The sequence below is a fragment of the Rhinopithecus roxellana genome, chromosome 19, assembly GCF_007565055.1.
Source record: "Rhinopithecus roxellana isolate Shanxi Qingling chromosome 19, ASM756505v1, whole genome shotgun sequence".
In the NCBI taxonomy this organism is placed as follows: Eukaryota; Metazoa; Chordata; class Mammalia; order Primates; family Cercopithecidae; genus Rhinopithecus; species Rhinopithecus roxellana.
In genome coordinates this window covers 67,740,380-67,766,804 of record NC_044567.1, presented here as the reverse complement: position 1 = coordinate 67,766,804, position 26,425 = coordinate 67,740,380, and the positions used below count along the sequence as shown (strand labels likewise).

General features: G+C 42.0%; 1 protein-coding gene across 11 annotated transcripts in view; it reads left to right on the top strand.

The window, feature by feature from the left end:
* The window catches only part of SPECC1 (sperm antigen with calponin homology and coiled-coil domains 1), a 316,918-nt gene that overhangs the window by 228,655 nt on the left and 61,838 nt on the right, over window positions 1-26,425 (top strand). For 7 of the 11 annotated variants that reach the window (XM_030923259.1, XM_030923260.1, XM_030923264.1 and 4 more), the window contains 5 exons: window positions 1,217-1,424; window positions 5,924-5,997; window positions 6,692-6,897; window positions 20,406-20,551; window positions 21,699-21,799. In XM_030923259.1, the coding sequence (XP_030779119.1) occupies window positions 1,217-1,424; window positions 5,924-5,997; window positions 6,692-6,897; window positions 20,406-20,551; window positions 21,699-21,799 (735 nt within the window). Of the gene's footprint in view, window positions 1-1,216; window positions 1,425-5,923; window positions 5,998-6,691; window positions 6,907-11,317; window positions 13,866-20,405; window positions 20,552-21,698; window positions 21,800-26,425 lie in introns of those variants that run through there. The other 4 variants (XM_030923266.1, XM_030923265.1, XM_010353802.2 and 1 more) reach the window with 4 other exon arrangements.

The following is a 26,425-nucleotide window of genomic DNA, read 5'->3' as shown; positions in this document are numbered from 1 at the left end:
GATGTTTATTGCAGCATTTTTGTAACAAAATAATGAATATATTCAGACAGTGGAATACTATGCACCAGTTAAAGTAATGACCTAGCACGATGTGTATCAGTGTGGATACATTTCAAAAACACAGTTAAAATGCAAGAGCATGATAAGCATAGTATTGTAGAGGACAAAGCATATTACCATGTTGTAAATGCAGTATAATGCAGATACAGTATAATCCACTGCAAAAGCACAATATAGTATAACATTGTGTAAAAGGACAATACTATGTATTATCATGGACACATGCATATATGGTAAAAGTGAAAAACCATTCAAGGGATGACCACATAGCAATTTTAGGATAATGCTTATTACTCTCAGAGGTAGGAGGGAAGATTGAGGCTTTAAAAAATTCTTATTAAAGTAAAAAGGTTTTGCAAATGTGACAGCGTTTAATTGTTGTTAAGTCTGTTTGGTGCATGATTATTTTTGGTGCTTTTCTGTACATTTAAAATGTTTAACAATTAAAAAATTAAACAGGTGGAGCGATTGTGCTGTGCCACTTTTCTGCTTCTGGTGTGTGCACGTTTCTGTGTGCCTCCCGCTGACATTTTCTATCACATTTTTGCTGTGATAGAGCGTGAATGTGATAGAGAATCTTTAGAGATTCCTCTAAAGAAACATTGCAACCACAAGTATTTTATCTCTAAGGGAACCTGGGGGGTTGCAGATTAGCCCGGCTTCAGGGGCGTTGTTCACAGCTTGGCAGCAGAGGGCGCTGCTCCATAGCAGATGTGCAGTGGGGGTAGCCACACTGGGCAGCTCTCTCGGTGCAGGGCCAGTGCCTCCCAGGGAAGCACCGCTGCTCTCCCAGCTGCGGGAAAGAGGAATATTTAAGTGCTTGCAGATTCCCTCCTGCTTGTAGGAAGGGGCACAGAATCCAGTCATTTGGAAGCATACATCGTGTTTCTGTGACTGTTCACAGCCTTGGCTGTTTCTGAGGCTAAGAATGCAAGAAATGGCACATGCCAATGACGTCTTTGCTACTGTGTCCATGAACCTGCTGCTGACTTGTGGGGAGCTTTTCATAATGTTTTATTTTAGATTGAAGAGGTTAATGTGCAGGTTTGTTACATGGGTATATTGCATCATGGTGGGGCTTGGCCTTCTAGTGTACAGATCACTGTGGGAATTTTGTTGTTGTTAAACTGACCAAAGAACCTTCCTTTTATTTTAGGTGGAAAAGGATTATTCATACCTGAAGGAGATATGTGATCACCAAGCCGAACAGCTGAGCAGAACCAGCCTAAAGCTGCAAGAAAAAGCATCAGAGAGTGATGCTGAGATCAAAGACATGAAAGAAACCATATTTGAATTGGAAGATCAGGTGGAACAGCACCGGGCTGTCAAGTTACACAATAATCAACTCATCAGTGAGCTAGAAAGTAAGTGGGGTCAGCCAGGTGCGGTGGCTCACAACTATAATCCCAGCACTTTGGGAGGCTAAGGCAGGAGGATGACCTGAGGTCAGGAGTTTGAGACCCAGCCTGACCAACATGCTGAAACCCTGTCTCTACTAAAAATAAAAAATTAGCTGGGCGTGGTGGTAGACACCTGTAATCCCAGCTACTCAGGAGGCTGAGGCAGGAGAATCACTTGAAAGCGGGAGGCGGAGGTTGCAGTGAGCCAAGATCGTGCCACTGCAAAAGAAAGTAAATGGGTCAAGCCCAGGAGAAATGTGGAATGGACCTGAGTAGGACACTAAAGAAACCAGCAGCAGTGGGTGACTGGGGGAGGGTTTTTGACTGTATGTTGGCTGGGGTTTATGAAGTCTCTTATTTGAATGCGCCATAATCTCCTAGGAAGAATGTCACCTAAGAAACAATCATTAATCACTAGTTTAAAAACTAGAGATGGCCGGGTGCGGTGGCTCAAGCCTGTAATCCCAGCACTTTGGGAGGCCGAGACGGGCGGATCACGAGGTCAGGAGATCGAGACCATCCTGGCTAACACGGTGAAACCCCGTCTCTACTAAAAATACAAAAAAAAAAAAAACTAGCCAGGCGAGGTGGCAGGCGCCTGTAGTCCCAGCTACTCCGGAGGCTGAGGCAGGAGAATGGCGTGAACCCAGGAGGCGGAGCTTGCAGTGAGCTGAGATCCGGCCACTGCACTCCAGCCCGGGCGACAGAGCAAGACTCTGTCTCAAAAAAAAAAAAAAAAAAAAAAAAAAACTAGAGATTAGGAGATCAATGACTACAGCAGTTGAAAACTGGGATGACAGAAGAAAAGACTGTTGAACATGAGTCAGCAGTGTGTAGGTGATTGTGAAAAATAGAAATGCTTTTCATTTTGTTTTTTTAGAGGTCTCGCTCTATCACCCAGGCTGGAGTGCAGTGGTGCAGTTGTAGCTCACTGCAGCAATCAGAGCTCACTGCAGCCTCAAACTCCTGGGCTCAGGTGATCCTCCTGGCCTCTCAAAGCACTGGGATTATAGGTGTGAGCCATGGTACCCAGCTGCAAATGTTTTTTGGTTGTGCTGGATGTGCTGTGTGTGAGCCATGCTACTGCTGCTGTCTCTAGGCAGCCTGGTCAGCTTGAAGGCTATGTTAGGGTACTTTAGCTGTGACTGTGAGAGTTCACAGGGACCCTTCCTAAGGATAGTCTGCAGGGTAGGAGAAAGTTATTCAGAAGAAATTCCTTGCCAGTCATCAAGTACTGACACTGTGTTGTCTCTTGGGTCTGATAGAGATGGATGATAGGTGTCAGAGTGGATGAACAATGTGTGCTCTTGGTCTAAGGGAGAAAACAATTCCGCATGTGTCCCATTGGTGGTAGGATATCAAGTAACTTATAGATGTTTGCCACTTAGTTGCTGAAGAGACATCAGCATATGGCTTAGTTACGAACTCATTGTTTGCTTTGAATTGGGAAAGAAATTTTTAAAACAGTTTAAACATTACCTTCTTTGTCCAAATAAGCCTTATCAAATGATCACATCTTATGTGTTTTCTTTTGTAACAACAGATTTAATGCACAAAGCATTTAGTCACACCAGCCATTACTAAGAATAGCTAAGAATAGCTTGGTCAGTTACCTGAGAAGTTCCCTACCCTGTACAGTCGATCCTCCTTATTCGCAGATTTCACATTTGTGAATTCACCTGCTTGATAAAATGTATTTTAACCCCAATACACAGAGCACTTCCACAGTCATTTTCAGACATGCACAGAGAAGTGAAAAGGTTGTGTCATCCAGTGCTTATGTTCCCAACTCAGATCAGACAGAGACACTTGGCCTTTTCATACCGTACATGCGTCTTTTTTACAGTCTGCTTAATACCATGCTTTTAACATTTTTGTGCTTATTTTTGTTTTTGGTGACTTTGCTGTTTAAAATGGCTCTGAGTGCAGTGCTACAGTGCCATCCACTGTCCCCAAGCACAGTGAGTTTGAGACGCACCTACAGAGAAAACACGTGTGTTAGGGAAGCTTCATGCAGACGCAAGCTCTTGTCCTGTTGCACGTGAGTTCAGTGTTATTGAATCAACAATACAGTGCATCAGGCCAAGTGCAGTGACCTCATCCCTGTAATCTCAGCACTTTGGGAGACTGAGGCAGGAGGATCGCTTGAGCCCAGGAGTTCGAGACCAGCCTGGGCAACATAGTGAGACCTTGTCTTGACAAAAAAAAAAAAAAACTAGCCACATGTGGTGGCCTATGCCTGTAGTCCCAACTTCTCCAGAGGCTGAGGTGGGAGGATCCCTTGAGCCTGAAAGGCTGAGACTGCAGCGAACCAAGATTGTGCCACTGCACTCCAGCCTGGGCAATAGAGCAAGATTCCATCTGTGAAAAATAAAAAACCAAACCAAACAAAAAAACCCAGTACAGTGCATCAGTGAAAGGGAGAAGTTTGACGATATGTATATAAGACTGCCCTGAGACACGCTAAAGCGATGTGCTAAAGCAGCCAAATTCATGGATTTGTGAGATGACAGCCAGTTTTAAAAAGCAGTGGGCAATATTGTTGTGTGGCTGAAAACCAGAGCAACGTTTGTTCACATCACCCAGGGTCAGGAAATTGGTAACCCCTTCTTGGCTAGTGCTGTTTGGCTCCCAAGTTTCAGAAGGCCTTAAGATGTGAGAAAGGTTAACCTTGCAGACAAGGCAGGTTCTGCAGATCAGGAGGCTGAAGAAGAATTTGACAATACTTGCTCAGTGTTATTCGGGAAGAGGGAAATGGGAAAGAGTCGGTTTCCATGGTTGATGAGCCTGGCTTATTTATAGAGAGACATTGGCAGATAAGTCTATATAATGCAAATGGCATTTTAGTTGATGAGAATGTTGTGATCAGAGGCTTGCAGGAACCTAACCTGTATTTTTCCTAGGGACAATAGTTCAGTGTTTGCTGATTTGGTGTGCATGGCAACTCTCTGCAACTACCATGATTATTAGAATTGACTATATATTTCAGACATTGATGAGTTGGTTAGAGTGAGAGTTTACAGCACCTGCCCCATTTCTCGTTGGACATGACATGCAGTAGAACTGCGGAACCTCAGCATTCAGTGTTGGTGCCATCCAGGCTGTTCTCAGGATACAACTGAAAAGCTGGACGCCATCATCGTCAGTGTATCCTTCCAAACCAGCACCATGATTGAGAAGAAAAGTCAAAGAAGACAAGTTCTGTTCTGTTTGTTTTTGTTTTTGTGATCTTTTGCTGTTGAAAATAGGGTTGTATTGTCCCTAAATCCTTAAAAGTCAGCACAGACACACCAAGCAAACCAGTATATAATTAATGTCCACAGGAAAATTTAGACCCACCCCTGTGATTATATCATCATATATCCAAGACTGACAATAATACAAACCATCCTTTGAAAAACTTTTAAAGTTTTTAAAAGGATGTTGAGGTATTGTTAAGATATGCTTTTGCACAGAGACCCAGGGACACATAAATCCAGCCTAGACCAATCACTTCTTCCTATAAGATTCTGATGGGAAAGGAATGGACTGAAAAATAAAAAGAAGTTAAGGAGTGTTTTCTACTGTGCAGCACTGATCCCCAACACAAACTCTCAGTCCCACTAGAACTAGAACTGCTGGGGTAGGACCTGCCCACGGCATCTTTTTAGCCTACTCTGGCGATTCTGATTTGCATCCTTCATAGAAAACTAATGCTCATGCTTAGAGCATGAAATTCTATTGAGGAATTTCAGCTCAGTGACTGACACCATCAGATTTAAACTTGAATGACTCTGATAGCTGTATGGAGAGAATTGGAGGCAGGGAGAACAAGGGGCTGCAGGTGTCCTTAAGTAGGGAGAGGCAGGCAAGCCACCTGGGAAGATGTTAAATGCATACATCCCCGGGTTCTGTCTGCCCTTGGTGATTCTGCCTTCAGGTGTCTGGAGTGTGGGACTAGAACATCGATGCTTTTGAAAAGCTTCACCAGTGATTCAGAGGCTTAACTGTGATTGAGATCTACGACTCTAGAAAGTGCTTTACAGATCACAGGAGGAATAAGCAGTCATATGCTGTGTTATGTGAAAGCCTGTATCTCACAGCAATAAAGGACACTCAGGATGATTGTGTGTGAGTGCAAGGGAGGCCGGGCTCGGTGTAAAAGCACACAAGCGTGTGTGGCCGTGGAGGCCTCTTCCCATAGTGCTGCTATTTGGTTGTGCATCCTGTCTGCTGAAACTGTAACCTCAATACACACCACATATTTTCCAGATCATCCTGTTCTCTATCTCAGAGGAGCCTCTTGTGTTCATTCCCTGGTTTGCAGGGTAAATTGAAATTGCTAAAAGTTGCATTGAGAGTAGAAGGGATGGATTTGAATGCCTGTTGTGGCATCTGGAGTTGTGCTTTCTTTGTTACCTAGCTTATCTTCTCTTAAGAGTCTCACAGCTTTTCCAAGCCCTGTCTAAATTATTTATTTCTAGGTAATGTGATCAAGCTGGAGGAACAGAAGTCAGACCTGGAGAGGCAGCTAAAGACTCTGACCAAGCAGATGAAGGTGAGATGTGGGCAGGAGCCTTCACCACCATCTTCCTGTATATTACCCCCTCCGAGGTCTGAATCACTCTCTCTCTCTTTTTTTTTTTTTTTTTTTTTTTTTTTGAGACGGAGTCTTGCTCTGTCGCCCAGGCTGGAGTGCAGTGGCCGGTTCTCAGCTCACTGCAAGCTCCGCCTCCTGGGTTCACGCCATTCTCCTGCCTCAGCCTCCCGAGTAGCTGGGACTACAGGCGCCGCCACCTCGCCCGGCTAGTTTTTTGTATTTTTAGTAGAGACGGGGTTTCACCATGTTAGCCAGGATGGTCTCGATCTCCTGACCTCGTGATCCGCCCGTCTCGGCCTCCCAAAGTGCTGGGATTACAGGCTTGAGCCACCGCGCCCGGCCCTGAATCACTCTCTCTATCCTGCTTTCTCTTGGAACATTTCCATGGCATGGTGGGCCCTGGAACTGTAAATTCTTGTTGTCAGGAAGTAAAATCAAAGCAGTCATTTGGTGTCAGGATGGAGAACTCTCATAACCTGAAGGTGTAATTCCCACCAGTGCCTTTTCCTAGCAGTGAGCCACTGTGAAAGCAGGGCCTCACCAAGCACTGCTGGCATTCTTTCTTGGTGACCAACATGGAGACTCTGGGGTCCCTGCCCAGGCACCAGCCCTGGCAGGTGTCTGACACAGGGGTGGGCTCTGGTATTTTCAGGAGGATACCGAGGAATGGAGGCGGTTCCAGGCGGATCTGCAGACCGCGGTGGTGGTGGCCAATGACATCAAGTGTGAGGCCCAGCAGGAGCTGCGCACCGTGAAGAGGAAACTGCTGGAGGAGGAGGAGAAGAACGCCCGGTTGCAGAAGGAGCTGGGGGATGTGCAGGGCCACGGCAGGGTGGTCACCAGCAGAGCCACCCCTCCGTGAGTCTGGTGGGCACCAGGGCTGTGCTTGCTTCTCACTTAATCACTATGTGTGGGGCTCCCTGGTGGGGATAGGACTCTTCATGTCTGTGCCAGGCTCTGCTGTTTCCTTTCTGAGATCACCCTGAATTACTAGCACCACTATACCACTAGGAACATTCTGTACAGTACCCAGTCCCTGCCATGCTGCAGCATAAGGGACTGCTAAGCTCCACGCTTACATATAAAGGGCAAGTTCTAGCCAAGTATCCTGCTAGGTTAAAGAAGTCCTGTCTAGGATGCTCCTTGAGTCTTAGCATTTATTAATGCAAGGAGTGCACACTAATAAATGCGAACCCACCAACTTGCACAGGTCACTCCCATGCAGTGGGAGAGGCTGGAATCACTCCCGAGGGGAGGAGCCGCTGGAGAAAGACACATTCCTCTGGGCCCAGGGATGTGCCTGCTTATTGAGAACACCAATGAGCTATTTCAAAAGGCCTTGACATAACTTACTTTATTAAAAAAGGGTGAGAGTGGAAAACATGAATTTGGCTGATGTATGACATTTCCTTCTCCTCTTGACGGGGAGAAGCACACAGTGTATCAGCCCAGGGAGCTTTACTAACAGTGACATTTAAGAGGAAGGTATTCCCAAAGTGAATGCAATGGTAATTATTATCTGAAATTTAGATGGTTTACAGACAAATTTATGAACAATATTTTTTGCTTTAACTAATGTATTTACCCAATCAGGAATCAGTGTCCTTAACTTTGAGATTCTTGGATATTAGGAAATGATTTTGAATTTTTAGGTGTCTCTCAAATATCAAACAGTCTTTAGATCAGATTTCTTGGATTTTGAATGTTGATCAGTTGGCCCTAATTTTTACATGCCTCCAAGATCACTGGCTAGCTCCTGAGCCTTTTGATCTGATGCTCTGTTATCATTAATTTCACGACATTGGAAAGAGGAGATTTTTCAGAATTCAGTTGTGATTCTCCTGTCGGTTCTGCTCCAAGTAATTCCTTATTTCTTTGTTTATGACTTTTATATAAAATGGCCTTTGGGGAAGGATGAAGATCAGATGTAGCTGGCCCCACAATTCACTGTTGAATAATGAACATCAAGATCATTATTTTATTTAGTTATTTATTTTTAGAGATGGAGTTTCACTATGTTGCCCAAGCTGGGCTCGAACTACCGAGCCCAGGAGATTCTTCTGCCTCAGCCTCCTGACTAACTGGGACTATACATGCACCAGAAAGATCATTACTTTACAGCCAGAGCTCTACCCTCTGGACACCAAAGGATGTGAATTTTAAGTAAAGGTAGAAGGAGAATAGGAAAACTAGATTTTGCAGGGTTCCCTGTTGAAACAGTAGTGAGGCCATTCTGGGTGGCCTCTGTGTCTGCTTTTGTTTGTTTGCCTCTGTCTTGCTTCCCTGTTGTCCGTCATTGGAAGAAAATCTGAGTCAGAACTTGTGTTGCTTCACATGGACGTTATTTTAATGATAAATGGTAAAAGACAAGTCCTGAGTTTCTGTGGTGGCCCCAAATAGGTTCTTGTATGAGATGCCGCATTTCTTACGTATATTCTGAGACATAGGCCAGACCGTGTAGCGTGAACCCTGATATTCTAGGAAAGCTCCGCATATGTCCTGGCAGTTTAGGACTCCCTATGCTGCATCCTGCATCTTCAATCTTAATGTCACCTTTTTTTTTTTTTGTAAACACAGAATGTTTCTTTTTTGATTTTCCAGCGATTACAAACCTACCTCCCAATCTAACAGTTTGGATTGGGATACTCCAATCCATATCAAATGTTTTTTGATAATCCCTTATCAAAAAACATTTCAAAATTTTAGAATGGACACCAATGAGAACATGGCATGGTACTGAAATCAGGCATCAGAACATTTCTGCCTGTCAACGCATTTGGCAGGAAGTCAGACAAGAGCTGGTGATGCTGGTTTCTTGTCTGATTTTGCACTTCTCTGGCAAGCTGCCCTCTCTAAAGAGTTGACTGTGTGGCAGTTAGTCGCTGATGGTTCAACCACTTCCAGCACCTACCCCTTGAGCAAGACTTGAAACCAACTAACACCCTCCAAGCTCTGGAGGCCACCTAGTGTTTCCATCTTGACTGAGTGAGTTCTTGATTGAAACTCAGTTTGACTTAGACAGGCATCTAATGAGAACTCAAAAGTCCTTCTTGGTTCAGCCACAGCCAAAGAACTTGCAGAGCATTTTCTGACGAGGTCCTCAAGGACAACTGAGAGAAGGTAAGATCACCCAAAAAGCACCTGGATCCCGACATGGGATTACCCAGTTCTTAAGCTCTGTTTGCATCCGTGGGCACTTACAGGATTGGTTGCAGCCAGGCATGAGATGAAGCACCCGGGCAGAAATGCAAGCCAGCATTCATTGCTGGAACTCAGTAACTAAACACTGGGATATTATCTAACTCATCCATGATCTTAAGTCCTGTTACACTTTCACAGATATTTTTATTTCAGAGTCAGAATAACTGATGTTAAGGTATGTGGGGAAGGAAGGCGGTAGCCTCATCTTTGCTGTCAACCAGCAACATCTCACTCCCAGCGTCATGTTTCAGCCAACCAGTAACATCTCATTCTCAGCTCTGCCTCCTGCCTCTGTTAAAAGAGGTAGGAAGAGGGGGTCGTTTTTGAGATCCCTTTAAGCTCTGCTGTTCTCTGGACTGGTTGATTAGCTGACCTTTCACTGGTGAGAGAGTAAGAAACTCCAGTGCCAGCCTTAACATTATTCTGGTGCAATACTTTGAACCTCTTTGACAAAGTGGCATCTCCATATCTTAGTTGTGGCTTGTGGGCCTGATCTTTCTCTTCCAGAAACGTGAACAAACCAGTGTGTTTTTGGGGACCTAAAAGTGATCTGTTTCATTGGACACATATAATGTAATAGATGAAAAGATAACTTTTTCAGCTCTGGCTCCTCCCAGTGTTGAAAACTCCCAATCGAGAAAAAGGCTTCGAAATGAAAACTCTCTCTGAAATGAACCCGTCAGATCTTTTTCCTGAAAAGTTGAGTCCTGGGGCCTGGCAAAATCAGAAAAAACACAGGCAGCTCAGTGTAATGATATATTGTGTCGCATACAAGCTTTCTAATGAAAGACATTGTTCATGAGCAGTGCGTGGCACAGACTTCTCAAGCAGCATCAGGGAAAGACCTCTATTTGTGGCATTTGTTTCTCTTGTTCTGAAACAGCAAATGCCATTACTTTGAGGGTGATTTATCTGATTCTTACTGTGTTTGTCATATAATACCAATAAGCATCCATGGAAAACATCTTTAAAAGAGATAATTAAACACACTTAACATCTGTGCCTAATTAATGATGTTGGTTTCTAAATAGAATGTCTGTAATTCGAATGTGTTTTGTTTTGCCTGCACCACAAGTTCTTGCATTGTCGCCTCTTGGAGGTGAGCAGTGTGGCAGCACAGCACGTGCAAATTCCACTGGAATTGGCTTAACTCCATGTGTGCACATCTGTGTCAGCCCAAGTGTCACTGTGTGTTACTGTGCTGCCCTCTGTGTTGCTCTGATGGCTCTAATATTAGGGTCACAGCTGCTTAGCATGTGTTCTCCAGCTACAACGGAGAAGGAAGGGCGGAAGTTGGAGGTATAGGTTATTTAAGGTCCCTTTTCCAGCTCTCTCGCCACAGATGCTCTGATACTGAGCCCCTCTCCCAGGTGGAGGGGGGCCGTTCTCCTGAGGATTCTTAAGCAGTTTCTGAACAGACCTCACCTTAGCACCCATGACGGCATGATGGACAGGGGTCTCCAGCATTTAATTTGACCCTTGATGCGGAACCTGGTCCTCTCATGTGCCCTTTTTCCAGCCAGCATTATCTGTTCACTCACACCTAGTACTCTTTTTTTCATAGTTTAAATGTACATTTATGTCACTAGATACACAGTCTGTAATCTAAAGAGCTGTGTCTGCTTCCCTGTTCCCTGACCCCTGTTTTTACAGATTTCAACAATGTGGACATAAGCTTCCCTTAGACCTTTAGGATTTTTAGGTTGCAGTTATAAAAGCAAGAATATTTTTTGGCCTTGACAGTGGAGAGAAGCATGCGCCTCTGTAAATTCTGGAGGGGCCTCTGGGTGTTCATCCTGGACATCTCTGCTTCACCATACAGTTCTTTGTTGGAGAAGTTCTGGTGGAAGGAGCCTAGTACAGGCATTTGCAGTCTTTTTTTTTTTTTTTAAATGTTCAAAAACCTTTGGCTTCCAAAAAATTGGAACAGTAGGAATTAAAACCCGTTGGCCTATCTTGGACATTAGCTTTTCCCTGTGGGACAGTGTAAGCTGGAAATTCTTGCGTTTGTGAACTAAGACTGTATTGCCTTAGGTAACTCCTTTACAGCCTCTCCCTCCCATTTCTATTTTCACAGCTCCCTGGGCTCTGTCAGCTAGCAGAGCATTTGGTGGAAGAAAGACAGCCCAGCTCTTGCCATGATTGGGAGCCGCAGCCATCTCTAGATGAAAGGGGGAATGTGTAGAGGAGAAATTGCCTCTTTATAAAGAGCCCAGTTGTCTCCTTGTGACATTCTCTGTTTCTCAGAGTCATTGCCGTCAAGTCTCTGCTTTTTGTCCACATTTTGGGATCAGCTCACTGCATCATCAAAGATGATGTTTCCCTCTTTTTACTTTTCCTCAGAAGATTCAGCCGTCTTTTATTTGGAGAATAAAATGAAGTTGTTCTGAAAAAAACAAAGTACAAGTCTTATGAAAAGTTATTTGCATCTGGAGTGCTGAAAGGGCACAGTGGCAGAGCAGATGCAGAGCTGGGCACAGCACAGGCCCGAGTTCTTTTGTTGTTGTTGTTTTGTTTTTGTTTTTTTTTTTGAGACAGAGTTTTACTCCTGTCGCCCAGGCTGGAATGCAACAGTGCGATCTCAGCTCACTGCAACCTCTGCCTCCCGGGTTCAAGTGATTCTCCTGCCTCAGCCTTCCAAGTAGCTGGAATTAAAGGCACCTGCCACCACGCCCAGCTAATTTTTATATTGTTAGTAGAGATGGGGTTTCACCATGTTGGCCAGGCTGGTCTCAAACTCCTGACCTGAGGTGATCGCCTGTTTCAGCCTCCCAAAGTGCTGGGATTACGGACATGAGCCACCGAGCCCAGCCCCTAAGGCCCAAGTTCTACTTTTTGGCGTTCATTTCTCTGCTTCCTTTTGATCATGGTGTCTGATCATCTTGGAATTCACATTACTCAAGGCAAAATAGGAAGCCATCTGCATGATGTCATATTCCGAAGAAGTCAGAAAGTTCGTCAAGTTGGAGCTTTATTCTTATTGCCCAGGCTGGAGTGCAGTGGTGCGATCTTGGCTCACTGCAAGCTCCGCTTCCTGGTTTAAGCTATTCTCCTGCCTTGGCCTCCCAAGTAGCTGGGACTACAGGCACGTGCCGTCACACCCGGCTAATTTTGTATTTTTAGTAGAGACGCGATTTCACCATGTTGGTCAGGCTGGTCTCGAACTCCTGACCTCAAGTGATCTGGCTGCCTTGGCTTCCCAAAGTGCTGGGATTACAGGGATGATCCCCGCGCCCGGCCCCTTGTGTGGGGTCTTGATTGAGCCTCTTCACTCGGAGTCTGACTTCATTACCTCGTCTGAAACAAGGTGCCTGCAAGCTTTGGGTTGATTTCCAGAATCTTGCTGGGTTAAACATAAGTAGATATGTGATCATAAAGGATGTTATTAAGCCAGATAGGTAAGCACGGTGACAATGGCAATAGAAATCTATTGGAAAACGATTGAATGACAACTACACCAAAGTTTCGTGGATGAAACTCACCCCAGAAACTTAGCGTTCAACTCAGAGTGATACACAATTCAAAATGTGATTTAAACTTCTGAAAATATGTGTGTTTGTGAAGATCCAAATCCAATTCAGCAACCTCCATCAGGCAGAAACCTCCTGCAATTCTCACGTGAGGAACTTGTTCACAGTGTACACAGCATGGAGCTATTAGCGACGTTATCCAAAGGATGAGACAAGACAAGAGTTACAGTCTAATAAAAGGAAAATTAGGAACAGGAATGCTCTTTAAACTCAGGAAGATCTTTTGGGGTATCAAACCGTACAGCACAGAATCACTAGAAAAATTAGTGTGGTGTGAGAAGAGTCATTGAGGTCTTCTCTGTAAAAATAGCTACTTGTGAGTAGGACTGAAATTTATATTTTGGGAGCTCTTTACCTCAGATTCAGAGTTCTTAGGATTATTTAAAATTCATTTGCTGGATGTTTTCAAATATAAACAATAAGGAAACTGCAACTTCAACTTAAAAGGCACTGCTGTATTTGCACCCCATATTTTGACCTGTCGTTAGGCACTGTTGAATATTTTTATCTGTAAGCCTTTATGAAGTGCAAAATAAACATGTTCTTATATAGAAGCATCTGCTGCTTAGTTTTAATCACCAGCTACGTTTCTGCAGGGCCTTTATGTCGTTTTGTTCTACATTTTTTTCTGAATACAGTTTCAGAACTTCAAAGCCACATCAAGTAACTAGAATTTGGAGTAGAAAAAAGCTGGACTGTAAGTTGTGAATAGGAGGGTGACATGGAATATGAACAATTTCATTAGTAGAACAAAAGGGCATGGAGTAAAAGTGCTAATTTTGCACAAGTCTTTAAAACTCTAGGGTCTCAGAAAATATAGTACGGACTTAAAGTCTAGATGTGTTTCATTGACATTTAAATATTAATAGATTGGTGATTTAATGTATTGGATTTTTTCTTAATTACGAAGTAATATTTAGGAATACTAATAACAAAATGGAGATATGTGAAGAAAAATATTAATCTTTCTTCTCCCTCAGTACCACCTGTGAGGAAATCAGTGTTAACAGTGTGTACATTTTTTCTTTACTAGTAAATATGTATAGGATTCATTTTTATATTTTTAATAAAAATTGGATTCTATTCTATTCAGTACTCTGCACCTTTACTTTTTATTTTATATGTCATAGGCATCCTTCCAGGTCAATACATGCAAATCTAGCTTATTTTAAGAGCAACATGACCTTCCACAGGAAGGACATGTCCTGGAATATTAAAATATTGTCTTACTAATGCACAGCAAGGTTACAATTATTTTCTTTATGAGTAATGCTGTAATAGCAGTCCTTATTCATATAGTCCTATGTAGTTGTGGTTTTATTTTTATAGAATTAGTTTTTCAAAATACTATTGCTGCTCTAAAGTATATGCACATTTTTATTTTAATAGATGTCTCCAGTTACTCACCTGAGTGCTGTGACATTTCACTCTTGAACATGCCCATCTCTATACAGCCTGAGCAGTGGTGGAGAGCCTTGATCTTATTTTTGCCAATAGGATAATCAAAAAATGCTGTCTTATTAGCTCTTTAATTTGCATTTCTCTCAGCATTTTTTTTTTTTTAAGACAGGGCCTCACTCTGTCACCTAGGCTGGAGTGCAGTGGTACAATCATGGCTCACTGCAGCCTCAACCTCCTGGACTAGAGCGATCCTCCCACCCCAGCCTCCTGAGTAGCTGGGACTACAGGGGCACACCACCATGCCCAGCTAATTTTTTTTTTTTTTTTTTTTTGGTAGACATGAGGTCTCAACTATGTTGCCCAGAGAGAGTGATATTGAACTCCTGGGCTCAAGTGATCCTCCCAACTCAGCCTCCCAAAGTGCAGGGATTACAGCCATGAGCCACCATGCCCAGCCCTTTCTAAGCATATCTTTGTATGTTTACTAACTACTGCATTTTCTAAGAATTACTAGTTTTGCAACTTTTCCCCGTTTTTTCGCTGAGCCGATTGCTTTTTTCTCATCAGCTTGTAAGTCAGTATTTTATGAGGGATGTGATTTTATCCCCTGTATTATGAGCCTTTATCGTCTTTATCGTATTTATCATATGATATGGCTTTATCATCTTTATCATAGAAAATGTTATATTTTTATGTAATGTAAACTGTTAGTGTTTTCCTTTATTCTTTTTTTTAAAAGATTCCTTCTCCCCAATGTTATACAAGTATGCTGTTAAATGTCTTCATCTACTTGATGCACACACACATGCAGACCATTTGATCCACCTCTCTTTATTTAATTTGATGTGAGATGTGATTCTTTTTCTCCCACTGGGTAGCACTATTTATTACCAGAGTCATCCTTTGTCCACTGAATTGAAATCCCACCTTTACATGGTTTATTTCATCCACATTCAGAGAGACCTGCCCTAGATATGCTCCAATTTATTTCTCTTTTGAGTTAGTTCTGCTTTAAGATATTCGTGGATTATTAGATTACTTATATTACTTTTAACTCATCCTTTCATTTAAAATTTTTATTTTATTGAATTTTAAGGCAGATGGTATCAGTGTTGAACTCTGTTTCCAGTCATGAATTTACAAACGTCGGTCCTCTCCTGAGTGCACTTTCCCGTTCACTTTGTATTATGAACTGTGCATCGAGCAGGGTGTGATTTTGCCTGTCACCTTCTCTTGCTGAAGCAGATTCAGGTGTGGCAGGGCCTGACATTCGCCTCAGGTCCGTATCTGGATTCTCCTCAGATCACTGTCTTTGCCTGACAGTGCTTCAGGTCTTCTTCTCATGACTTAAACGTGTTGGGAGGTTCTTGAAGGTACATTTATGTTACATATTGGGAGGTACTGAAGCCCAGGTAGAGTAGAGAAGGGTGAGTGCCCAGTGGGAAATTCACGTGTGCCCAGTTTCTTCTGTGCTTGGTGAGCCTGGAATGCAGAGCCAGCTCTCTGGATCTGTGTGTGTGCCCTTCATCCATTTTAGGTGCACACTGTGGCTCTTCCCGCCCTGCCCCTTGTCACTACTGCCCTTTATGCCTGAGGTAAACCAACCTTGGCCTCGTCGAATGTAAATTCCTCTTGTTCCTGATCCTTTGCCAGAATGCCCTGCATCTCTCTGGGCATCTCGTGCTCCTCTCCAGCCCTGGCCCTCTAGGGTGGGAGACATTAGTTGGGGTTTTCCCATATCTCCATTTTCTTTGGAAGGGAATTGGGGGAAAGCCCTTGGTATTGTATTTTCATTCCCCCGACTATGAACTCTCGATTAGCAGAAGTTCTTCAAAATCTAAGCCATGTCAGTGATACTTGACTACAAGACTTTTACTCTCTGATTCTTACTGTTCGGATTTGTAGATTAAGATGCTGGTATTCAAATTACTTTCGTATCCTGTTTGTTTTTATTGTTATATATGCTTTTATTGAAATTTGAAAGTGAAATTTAGAAGATATTGTTTGACACCTAAGAGACAAAGTACTTCATAATTTCTGTCTTCAAATAGAGTGAAAAACTTCCGTTAGGTTTGTTTTGTGCAAAATAAGTATTTAGAGAAAATTACATTCCAGACAAGGGCATAGAATGAGCAGAGGCACAGAGGCAGGACATAAAAGTAAAAAACTTCAGGTGAATAGTCCAAAACTAGACGGGCAGGGGGAGTCTTGGGAGATTAACCGAAAGGCCTGGGGTTGGGCTTCAGGTGTTCAGGAAAGAGCCCGGCAGGCATGAGCATGTGGTTGACACGCGACCCGCCGTCTTCACAAATATTAATCTGCCAATTGTGAAGGTAGCAGTGGTGCCATGCAACACCACCCAAATGGAGTTAATCTTTGAATACTTTAAAAATCGTCACGTACAGGAGCTCACCTGTACCTGGATCAGAATGAACAATGACATAGAGTGGTGTTTTGAGGAAGTAAATGCTGTACACCATCACTGACATTTGAAAACTCTGCTCTCTAATGTAACAAGGAAAGCAGCAAATTAGAAAGGTTAAATAAATTTTTTAAAGGGAAATAATTACAGACACATATGTATATGTGCTTAATTGACAAGGTAAGGCATAGAAGGCAGACCGACATTCAATGAGGAGGGCCGTGCGCCTTGCTGTTCTCCATGGAGACACTGCTTGCTTATGGAGTGTGCATCACCTGCTGTGTGTGACACAGCATTGGGCGGTCTGGCCTACAGCTGTCATGCTCTGGTATGGGTTGCCACCTTTTAAGAGCAGGTTATTGTATAAAGATGGGAACACTGAAATAACTATTGGTAGTATTTTTAAAATATACTTAAATTTTAGGAAGAAATACCGTAAGTATTATTTCTAGAACCTTGTATACCTCTCACAGAACATTTATGCATTATAGAAAATTTGAGAAAGGCATGGCCAGAGCTGGATTTGCATCCCAGATTCACCATTCATGAACCGTGTGACCATGGTCAAATTTTCCTCTAAGGGATAATAATATTTAGGAGTTTTGTTGAAAATTAAATTAGATAATGTTTTTAAGACACATGGTACTGTGCTTGTCATATGCAGTGGAGTTATATCATACACATATTCATCATACTTGTTTTGCTGAAATTATCGATTATTATTTTAGTTTTATATGCTAGGAGCAGGTAGAACACATGCTTCATGTTTGTTGTTTTAAGCGTGGCCCCTAAACGCAAAGCAGCTATTTAATCTGTGATGTAACTAAAGAGAGCCAACCATGAAAGGCTGGAGGGAATGCGAGTATGTGAGATTGCTGCAGAGATGGTGTGTTTGTAGACAGTAATGTTTACAAAAGCATGTACTTTTGAGTGACTCAAGTTATTTTCATGGCTTATTTGACTACATGTGTGATATGTTATTTTACAGGTTGACTCTAGAATCTAACATCAGCCTTAGAGGCAGTAGCAAGCCTTGAACAAGTGTTTCTGCAGTAGTGGTACCTTGCAGTTTTTCCTTTATTTAATGCTAAGACATACCTGGCTGTATGCGTAAATATTTCTTAATATTCATTACAGAATACAGAGTTTTTATTCTTCCTTGGAATGGAGGAAATGTAATACTTCATTTATTGCTGATGCTGTTACTAATCGATCCCAGCCAATTCTAAAATAGGCTGGTGTAAGGATTTTTAACCTCATTTATGATTAAAGTACATACTAATAAGCCAATAGCATTCTTAATAACCATTTTCTTTGGTTATTCAATTCAGGCTTTCTTTTGTGAATCCCTCACACACACACACACACACAGAGGCACACAGACACCCCCCCACCCCCTTCATCACTGTTATATAACACAGTGGGTATTTCTGTACTCAAATAATACAGTTTTCTCATATTGACTCTTACTGTTCTAGCCAAGTAGACTGAGTGTTTGAAATATTGTCTTTGGATACCTGAAGGCAGAGGTAATTGATTCTTGTGGCCTTGCTTTTTAAATTTATCATTTGATATTTTGAATTGCAGATAAATTTAGATAACTGAAAGGAATAACCTCAGCAGAATGTAGGCTTCTCCATTTTCTTATTAAATTATCAAAGAATGAAATGTAAAATGAATTACTTAAAATGATTGTCCTTGGAGGCCTTTGGTACTGAGTCATTTAGTTGGACTGGTAAGAAGTTGGCCAGGAGCAGTGGTTCATGCCTGTCATCCTAGCACTTTGGGAGGCCAAGGCAGGCAGATTGTCTGAGCTCAGGAGGTTGAGACCAGCCTGGGCAACATGGCGAACCCCGTCTCTACTAAAAAAAAAAAAAAAAAAAATACGAAAGAAGAGCCAGGTGTGGTGGCACTTGCCTGTAGTCCCAGCTACTCAGGAGGCTGAGGCATGAGAATCGCTTGAACCCGGGAGGTAGAGGTTGCAGTGAGCTGAGATTGTGTCACTGCACTCCAGCCTGGGCAACAGAGCGAGACTCTTGTCTCAGGGAAAAAAAAAAAGAAGGTGGCCCATTTTGTTTGTTGATGACCTTCATGAGAATGGCTAGCACAGACAGAGGAAATTATTTTCTGCTCAAACCTAACCTGTGCGTTCTCTTTCTGCGTTTTCGCCACCTGATTTTATTGTATGGGAAAGTATGAAAACCAGTTCCTCTCAAAAAACCTTTAAAAATTATTTTAAAAACCCAACCTCCTACAGTTTCTGAAGTGCCTGATAGTTTCTTCCAATGAAGTTTTCAGTTTACTGATTTTTTTTTTCACTCATAAGAAGGGACTGTAGAGTGAAGATTGTAAGGCTTAACTGGTAGGAAGTTGGCCAGGCGCAGTGGCTCATGCCTGTCATCCTAGCACTTTGGGAGGCCAAGGCAGGCAGATTGTCTGAGCTCAGGAGGTTGAGACCAGCCTGGGCAACATTTATTCTATTCATGTTGTTTATAGAGCAGCAGAAGAAAGCTCAGAGAATTAAGGACAAATAAATTCAAGTGCAGAAGCTTATGAGTAGCTAGATTAATTTCAAAATGATCAGTAAGTAACTATTTTATTTTCTGATTTATTTTAAACTTCCACTGACCTTATTGAGATACACTTCCAGAAACATTGTTTGAATTATTCTCATAAATTATTCATCTTGCAAGACAGCTGTGGCAATATGGTACAATGAAGAGAGCAGTGATTTAGCAATGAGAAGATTGGGAGTCCTTGTCTTGGGTCGCTCACAGGGAGATCACATGACATGCCAAAGTCCCCTAGATGAGGAAGCCATGCATGAGAGGATTGAGGATCGGGTCAATGATCTATCATAGAATACTTTCTATGAGTCTAGAAGCCTCATGAAGAACACACCAGGAAACCTGGGTGAGAGCAGGAGCTTGACCTCGTGCAGAATTGCAGTGTGATTTTAGAGTGCTGTTACCACTCTTATGCTTAGAAGGCAGAGTGTCTGAATCAGGATTCTGTCATGTATAATGGATCGCACTCTCGTTGGCTTAGGCAGAAAGGTGTTATATGGTTTGCAGAATTGTTGGGAAGGCTGAGCTTCCAGGAGCAGCTCCCAAAGTCCACACAGAACTGAACCACCAGGGAACCTGCTCCCTCCACCAGGACAGGAGCCTTAACTTCAGAAAGCTGCCCATCCAGTTGGAAAGCTGCCACTGCGGTTGCCAGCACCATAGCATCTTGTCTCTTCTACAGTCTCTGTCTACATAGTGAATGCCCTGTGCCCTACCTCTCTTCCTCTGATCCAGGTCCCACTCCAGGTCTTGCCCAAGTCTTTCTTATTGGTAGAACTTAAATCACACCCAAAATCCCAGCTGTAGGAGAGCTGTGAGATTTCATCTTTCCAAACTCTGTACTGCATGGCGGTTGGAGCACATGTCGGCAGCCAATCCACTGCATTCATCATTGACAGTAGACAAAATATTTATGATCAATAACATTTGCATTTTTTCAGAAAAATGCACAATTTGCAGAGTAGCCATACACACTTTTTATTTGAAGCTAATATCAAGTCACTCTACATACAAAAATAACTATTTCTGACCATTTCCCAAGAAAACAACTCTTCTAAAAATTGAGAACAATACCTACATTATTTCCTAAAGATGCAAACTGGTAGAGAAAACAGGATGTTAAATTCAGAATTTCCCTTCCAGCTTCGTTTATTTTCTCCACATCAGTTCTGTTTTCCTCTGTGTCTTTTTCTCCCATGGGGATGTCCTCTACCTTTTCAATCTGATTTGCTCTTTGCCATGCAGACCTGTGGATGAAGAGCCAGAGTCCCCTGAGGTCGATGCTGCTGGTCGGTGGCCTGGTGTCTGTGTTAGCAGAACATCTCCAACACCCCCGGAGTCGGCAACCACCGTTAAGTCACTTATCAAGTCATTTGACTTGGGACGCCCAGGTATTTGATCACAGTTTTTCTATAAGCAAAGCTCCAAATTCAAACTTTGGCCCGACATTTGATATGTCTACTATCTCTGCTCCACCCCGGCCCTATGTTGTTACAACCACAAGGGCGCTTTCCAGGTCCTACCACATGTAGCCACTGCATGCAGGAGCCTGGCTGAGGCTCCGGGGAGACACTGATGGAGAGACTGGTGCGTGAATAACACAAATGCAGCCTCTTCCTCTCTACCTCTTCCTTCCATCCGATTCCTGCCTTGCTACCTTTCTTTTCTGCCTCTTATAGCCATTAAATTCAGGTCACTGCTGTTTGCCTTTTTGTCATCTCATGAGAATTACAAGGGTCAGCTGGAGACTTCATCTCGTAGGAAATGAGGCATCACATCTGTGCACCTGGCCCTCTTGTAGGTACCCCTGGCCATCCCCATCTTGCAACCTGCTAGACGTTTTTCTATCTGGTCTTGTACGTGAGCACCTGTGCTAATCTGTCACTCCTGATCTAGGTGTGTTCCCAGCTTTTCCTGGAATTGTCTGATGGTCTCACAATTCCCCTTTAGTCATGCTTGTCTTCCTATATGAGAAAGATGCGTAGCTGTACTTCATACATATACTGTACACATAAACATAGCAAATAGAAGAAACAGAATGCATCTCTCTACAGTAACAATATCTTTCTTCCCCAGACTGCAACAAACATGCCATTGTATTGGGAGACTGTAGTAAAAGTTAATCCTAGGATGTACCTGGTTGTCTCTGCTAAAATTGTTTGCACCTAAATTAGATTAAGACTAGACTCTACATATTCAAAGATATGAAAGCCTTTCATGTCTGTGAAGACAGGAAATGAATTAACAATTTGTACAAGAACTTTTCTGTTCCTTCCTTCTCTAGGCACCTCATTATTTATATAGTTTCTTTTTGCTCAGCTATCCTTCGTCTAAGACTGACCTCCACTCAATTAACTCTTCCCTTCTTGTTTCCCCAGTGCAGCTCTAGTCCAGAGAAGAAAAGGATAATAGAGTAAATATTATGCTAAACACGGATACTCCTTAAGCCACCAAAAAAAGTAACAAGAAATCAGGAACAACTATATGCTATTTTGAAGTGGAGCAACATATAAATGTTCTCATATTTTTTCTTGGCAGGTGGAACTGGACAGAATATTTCTGTCCATAAGACCCCCAGAAGTCCCCTAAGTGGGATACCAGTGAGGACTGCTCCAGCAGCTGCTGTCTCTCCAATGCAGGTAGATGAGCCCCAGAAATAACCACTGCTTATGGTCTGCTGTGTATCCCTCTAGATGTTTTTCTTTACACATATTAGTGTGTGTGTGTGTAGAGTGTGTGTTTTGTAAATTGGATTACACTATGCATTATTCCAATACTTATTTCACTTTATCATTGGAATGTAAGCTTCATGAGGTCAGATATTTTTGTTCATTTTGCTTGCTGTTTTGTCTATAACACTGGCTGGCACATGGTCACATTGTAGTAGAAGTTCAGTAAATATTTGTTGAATGAATGAAGGAATATGTCTTCAAATTTTAACATTTGGAGAAACAATTCTTTTTTATAAAAGATTACATAATATGTGGTGATTTATTTAGCCACTCTTCTACTGATAGAAGTTAGGTGTTTTTGGATTTAACTTAATACAAAAAACAATGCAGTGAAGATACTGATTCAAATTTTTGACCACTTATGGGGCTACTTTTTAAATAAGGATATATCAAGATTCATTTGTAAATATCAGAGATCACAGTAGTTAAGCAGAAAGGAATTTAATACAGGGCTTTTGGTACTGAGGGCTGGAGAAAGGTCTGGGCTGCACTGAGATTCCAGGAAAGGTTCCCAGAGCATCTGAAAGTTAGCCCATGAAAGGAGCTTCTGTTTCTGCCAGAATCAGGAAGTCTTTCTCTAGGTGCTTACCCAGCGACTGCCACTGCTACCAAGATCTAGGATCAGCCTTGTGACTGCACTGCCACAGGTGCAGTCCATGCCAGCAAAGCAGACTCTGTGCCTGCCCCATACTGACCAGAAAACGATGGAACACTCCCTAGAACCTCTGCTCCCCTGCCACAGAAGAGCGAGTGCCTTCCAGCCATGTTTTCCAGGAGAAGCTGCAGAAGGGAAGCCTTCCACTCCCTTGCACCTTCCAGATCCTCTGAGAGGGGGCCTGTTTGACAGAAGCTTGGCCACTTGATGAGCCAAACTTTAAAGGAGTTTGCCAAGTACACCCTTTAGCTTCCCAGTCCCCTATAGTTCAATAGGTCACCCTACAAAGAGATGAGGATGAGTGAGCCCGTCTTGAGATATACAAATTGATTCCTAGTAAAGGAAAATGGGGTCCTAGAAAAGGAAATGTATTTGACCTCTTCCAGCATGTTGAAAAACTTGATAGACACGTTGCCCTTCAGTTTGCCCTCCCACTCACTGTACTATTTTCCAAGAATTTTGACACTGTCTATAAATTTTGAAGATTAAGTAAATGAACAATAGTATCTTGTTTTACTTTATCAGTAAGGTTGAGCACTTCTTCATATGATTATAGGCCATTTATCTTTTGTATGTCTGTATGGAAACTTACATACTTTGCCTGCTTTTCTTTTTTTTTTGAGACGGAGTCTCGCTCTGTAGGCTGGAGTGCAATGGCGCAATCTCAGCTCACTGCAAGCTCCGCCTCCCGGATTTACGCCGTTCTCCTGCCTCAGCCTCCCGAGTAGCTGGGACTACAGGCGCCCGCCACCTCGCCTGGCTAGTTTTTTGTATTTTTATTAGAGACGGGGTTTCACCGTGTTAGCCAGGATGGTCTCGATCTTCTGACCTCGTGATCCGCCCGTCTCGGCCTCCCAAAGTGCTGGGATTACAGGCTTGAGCCACCGCGCCCGACCATTTGCCTGCTCTTCTTTTGAAGTGTTAGTCTTTTTCCATTTTGTAAGAAGTCTTGATATATTGTGCTTTTTAACATTTTTACATATGTAATTGTATTATCTTTGTTATCTTTTAATGTCATATTAATAGTTATCTTTTACTGAAGAGAAATTTTACATTTTTGTGTTGTGTTTTAAGATTTTGTTTTGTTTCCTGCCCTAAAATGTCTTTCTAGCTATTAGATGATTAAAATATTCTCCCTAAATATCTTAAGGAAGTCTTTTATTTATTCAGTCTTAAAACTCATAGAAACATGGGTTTGGATTTAGATGTTCTTCCCCTATCTTAACTGCCTTCTGGAAGCAGAAGTAAATACTCTCTGGAGGACAATTACATCATCTAGATCCTTAAATTATAGCCACATTTTAAAAGTACAATGTCATATAGTAACTTTAAAAAATGCCAGGCATGGCTGGGTGCAGTGGCTCACACCTGTAATCCTAGCATTTTGGGAGGCCAAAGCAGGCAGATCATGAGGTCAGGAGTTCAAGACCAGTCTGACCAACATAGTGAAACCCCGTCTCTACTAAAAATACAAAAATCAACCGGGCATGGTGGTGTGCGCCTGTTGTCCCAGCTACTCAGGAGGCTGAGGCAGGAGAATCACTTGAACCCAGGAGGCGGAGGTTGTGGTGAGCTGAGATCTGCCACTGCATTCCAGTCTAGGCAACAGAGTAAGACTCCATCTCAAAATAAAATAAAATAAAATAAAACAAAAATCGGAGCATACAAATAGATAATACCAAGTGATGAAAAACCGAGAGAAAAAATAGACAATAGAAACAGACACAGAAGATTCAGATATTGATATTATTAGACATAGACCCTAAAACACCTGAGATTAATGCTGTCAACAAAATAAGTGACAAGGTAGAGAATTTCAGCAGAAAACCACAATCTATAAAAAAGAATCCATTCGAGATTTTATAACTTAAAAATAAAATACCCGAATTAGAGACTCAATAAAGTTTAACTGTAGCTTAAACAGTTAAAGAGAGACTTAAAGAACAGAAGACAAGTCAGTGTAAATATCTGAACTGAAGCACAGAGAAAAAGGATAGGAAATAGAGAAAAGGACATAAGAAACATACGGGATGGAATAAAAAGATCTCATGTGTAATTGGCGTCCCCAAAAGGGGAGAAAAAGGGCAGAGGCAATATTGGAAGGGATAATGATCAAGAATTTCCAAAACTGATAAAAGATGTCAAGCCCAGTTTCAAGAAACAATATGAACCCCAAGTGAGATGAGTACAAAGAAATCCACTTAGACACATGAGGTTAAAACTGCTGGAAATGAAAGAGAAAGAATCCTAAAAGCACCCAAAAGAAAAAAGACACCTTAATGTCAAAGGAGCAAGAGCAAAACTGACATCTTTCTTCTCAACAAAAATGACGGAAGCCCTGAAGACAATGCAGTGACATCTGCAAAATGCTGACAGAAACCTGCTTTCCTTTACGTGGTGAAAATATGCTTCAAAACGCTGTACCTGGTAAAAATACCCTTCAAAGGTGAACACAAAAGAACGATGCTTTCAGTCCAACAAAACCATATGTTTTTTCCTAGGATACTTGCAGTGAAAAGACTATTTAAAGGAGTTCTGCATGGAGTTTGTTCTTTTAAAAGGCTGTTAAAATTCAAAACACCTGACAAGAAAAGCTAATGCAGAATTACCTGTATCAGGAATTTGTAAATGGATACATCACTAAATATTTCATAATTATTAAAGCAATAGTAAGAGAATATTATATGTTACACTTAGTGCTATAAATTAGAAAATATTGATGAAATAGTCAAAATCTTAGAAAAATGTAACTTGCTAAACTTACATAGGAGAGAGTAGTAGAAAATCTCAATCATCTATAATTTATATTTTTTCCTTAAAGGAAATGCCAGGCCCTTGTGGCTTCACCATGAAACCTCCCAAACATTTAAGGAAGAAATAATGTCAGTCTTACGTAAATTCAGAGACTAGGAAAGAGGTCAGCATAGCTTTCATCCCTAATACTTGCAAGAACATTAATAGACAAGAAAATTAAAAGATCAGTCTTTCTCACGAACCTCTTTGCAAAAACCCTGAACAAAATCTTGGAAAACCTTATTCAGAGATAACATGACAAAGATCGTGTCATGTTTGGTTTATTCCAGGAATGGAAGGTGGTCTTAACTATTGAAGCCAAGCAGAGTAATTCACCACATTAACAAAGGTATAAAAAGAATATGGTCGACCGGGTGCAGTGGCTTATGCCTACAATCCCAGCACTTTGAGAGGCCAAGGTAGGTGGATCACTGGAGGCCAGGAGTTCAAGACCACTCTGGTCACCATGGCAAAACCCCAGTCTCTACTAAAAATACAAAAATTAGCTGGGTGTGGTGGCGCATGCCTGTAACCCCCAGCTGCTTGGGAGGCTGAAGCACAAGAATGGCTTAAACCTGGGAGGCGGAGGTTGCAGTGACCTGAGTTCATGCCATTCCACTCCTGGGCGACAGAGTAAGACTCTATATTAAAAAAAAAAAAAAAAAAAAAAAAAAATATATATATATATATATATATATATATATATATATATATAGTTATCTTAGTAGGTGGCAGAAAAATGTATTCAATAAAGATTAATATCTTTCTTGATGGAAATTCTTAGAAAACTAGGACTAGAAGGGAAATTCTTTAATCTGATAAAAGGTCTTTATTATATATCTATGGCAAACATCATACTTAATGGTGGAATACCGGACGCTTTCCCACAAGATTGCGAATGGGGTAGGAATGCCCCATATTGTCACTTTTGTTCAGCCAACTTCAAAAGCAAGATTTAAAACTACTTTTGAAAACTGTATACCGTGACCATTATATTTTTGTGGGATGTAGATATATGGAATTGTGTTTAATATGCTATAAAGTAGAGCCTCTAAGAGAAAGAATGTTCTGTAAAGCCTCAGAAT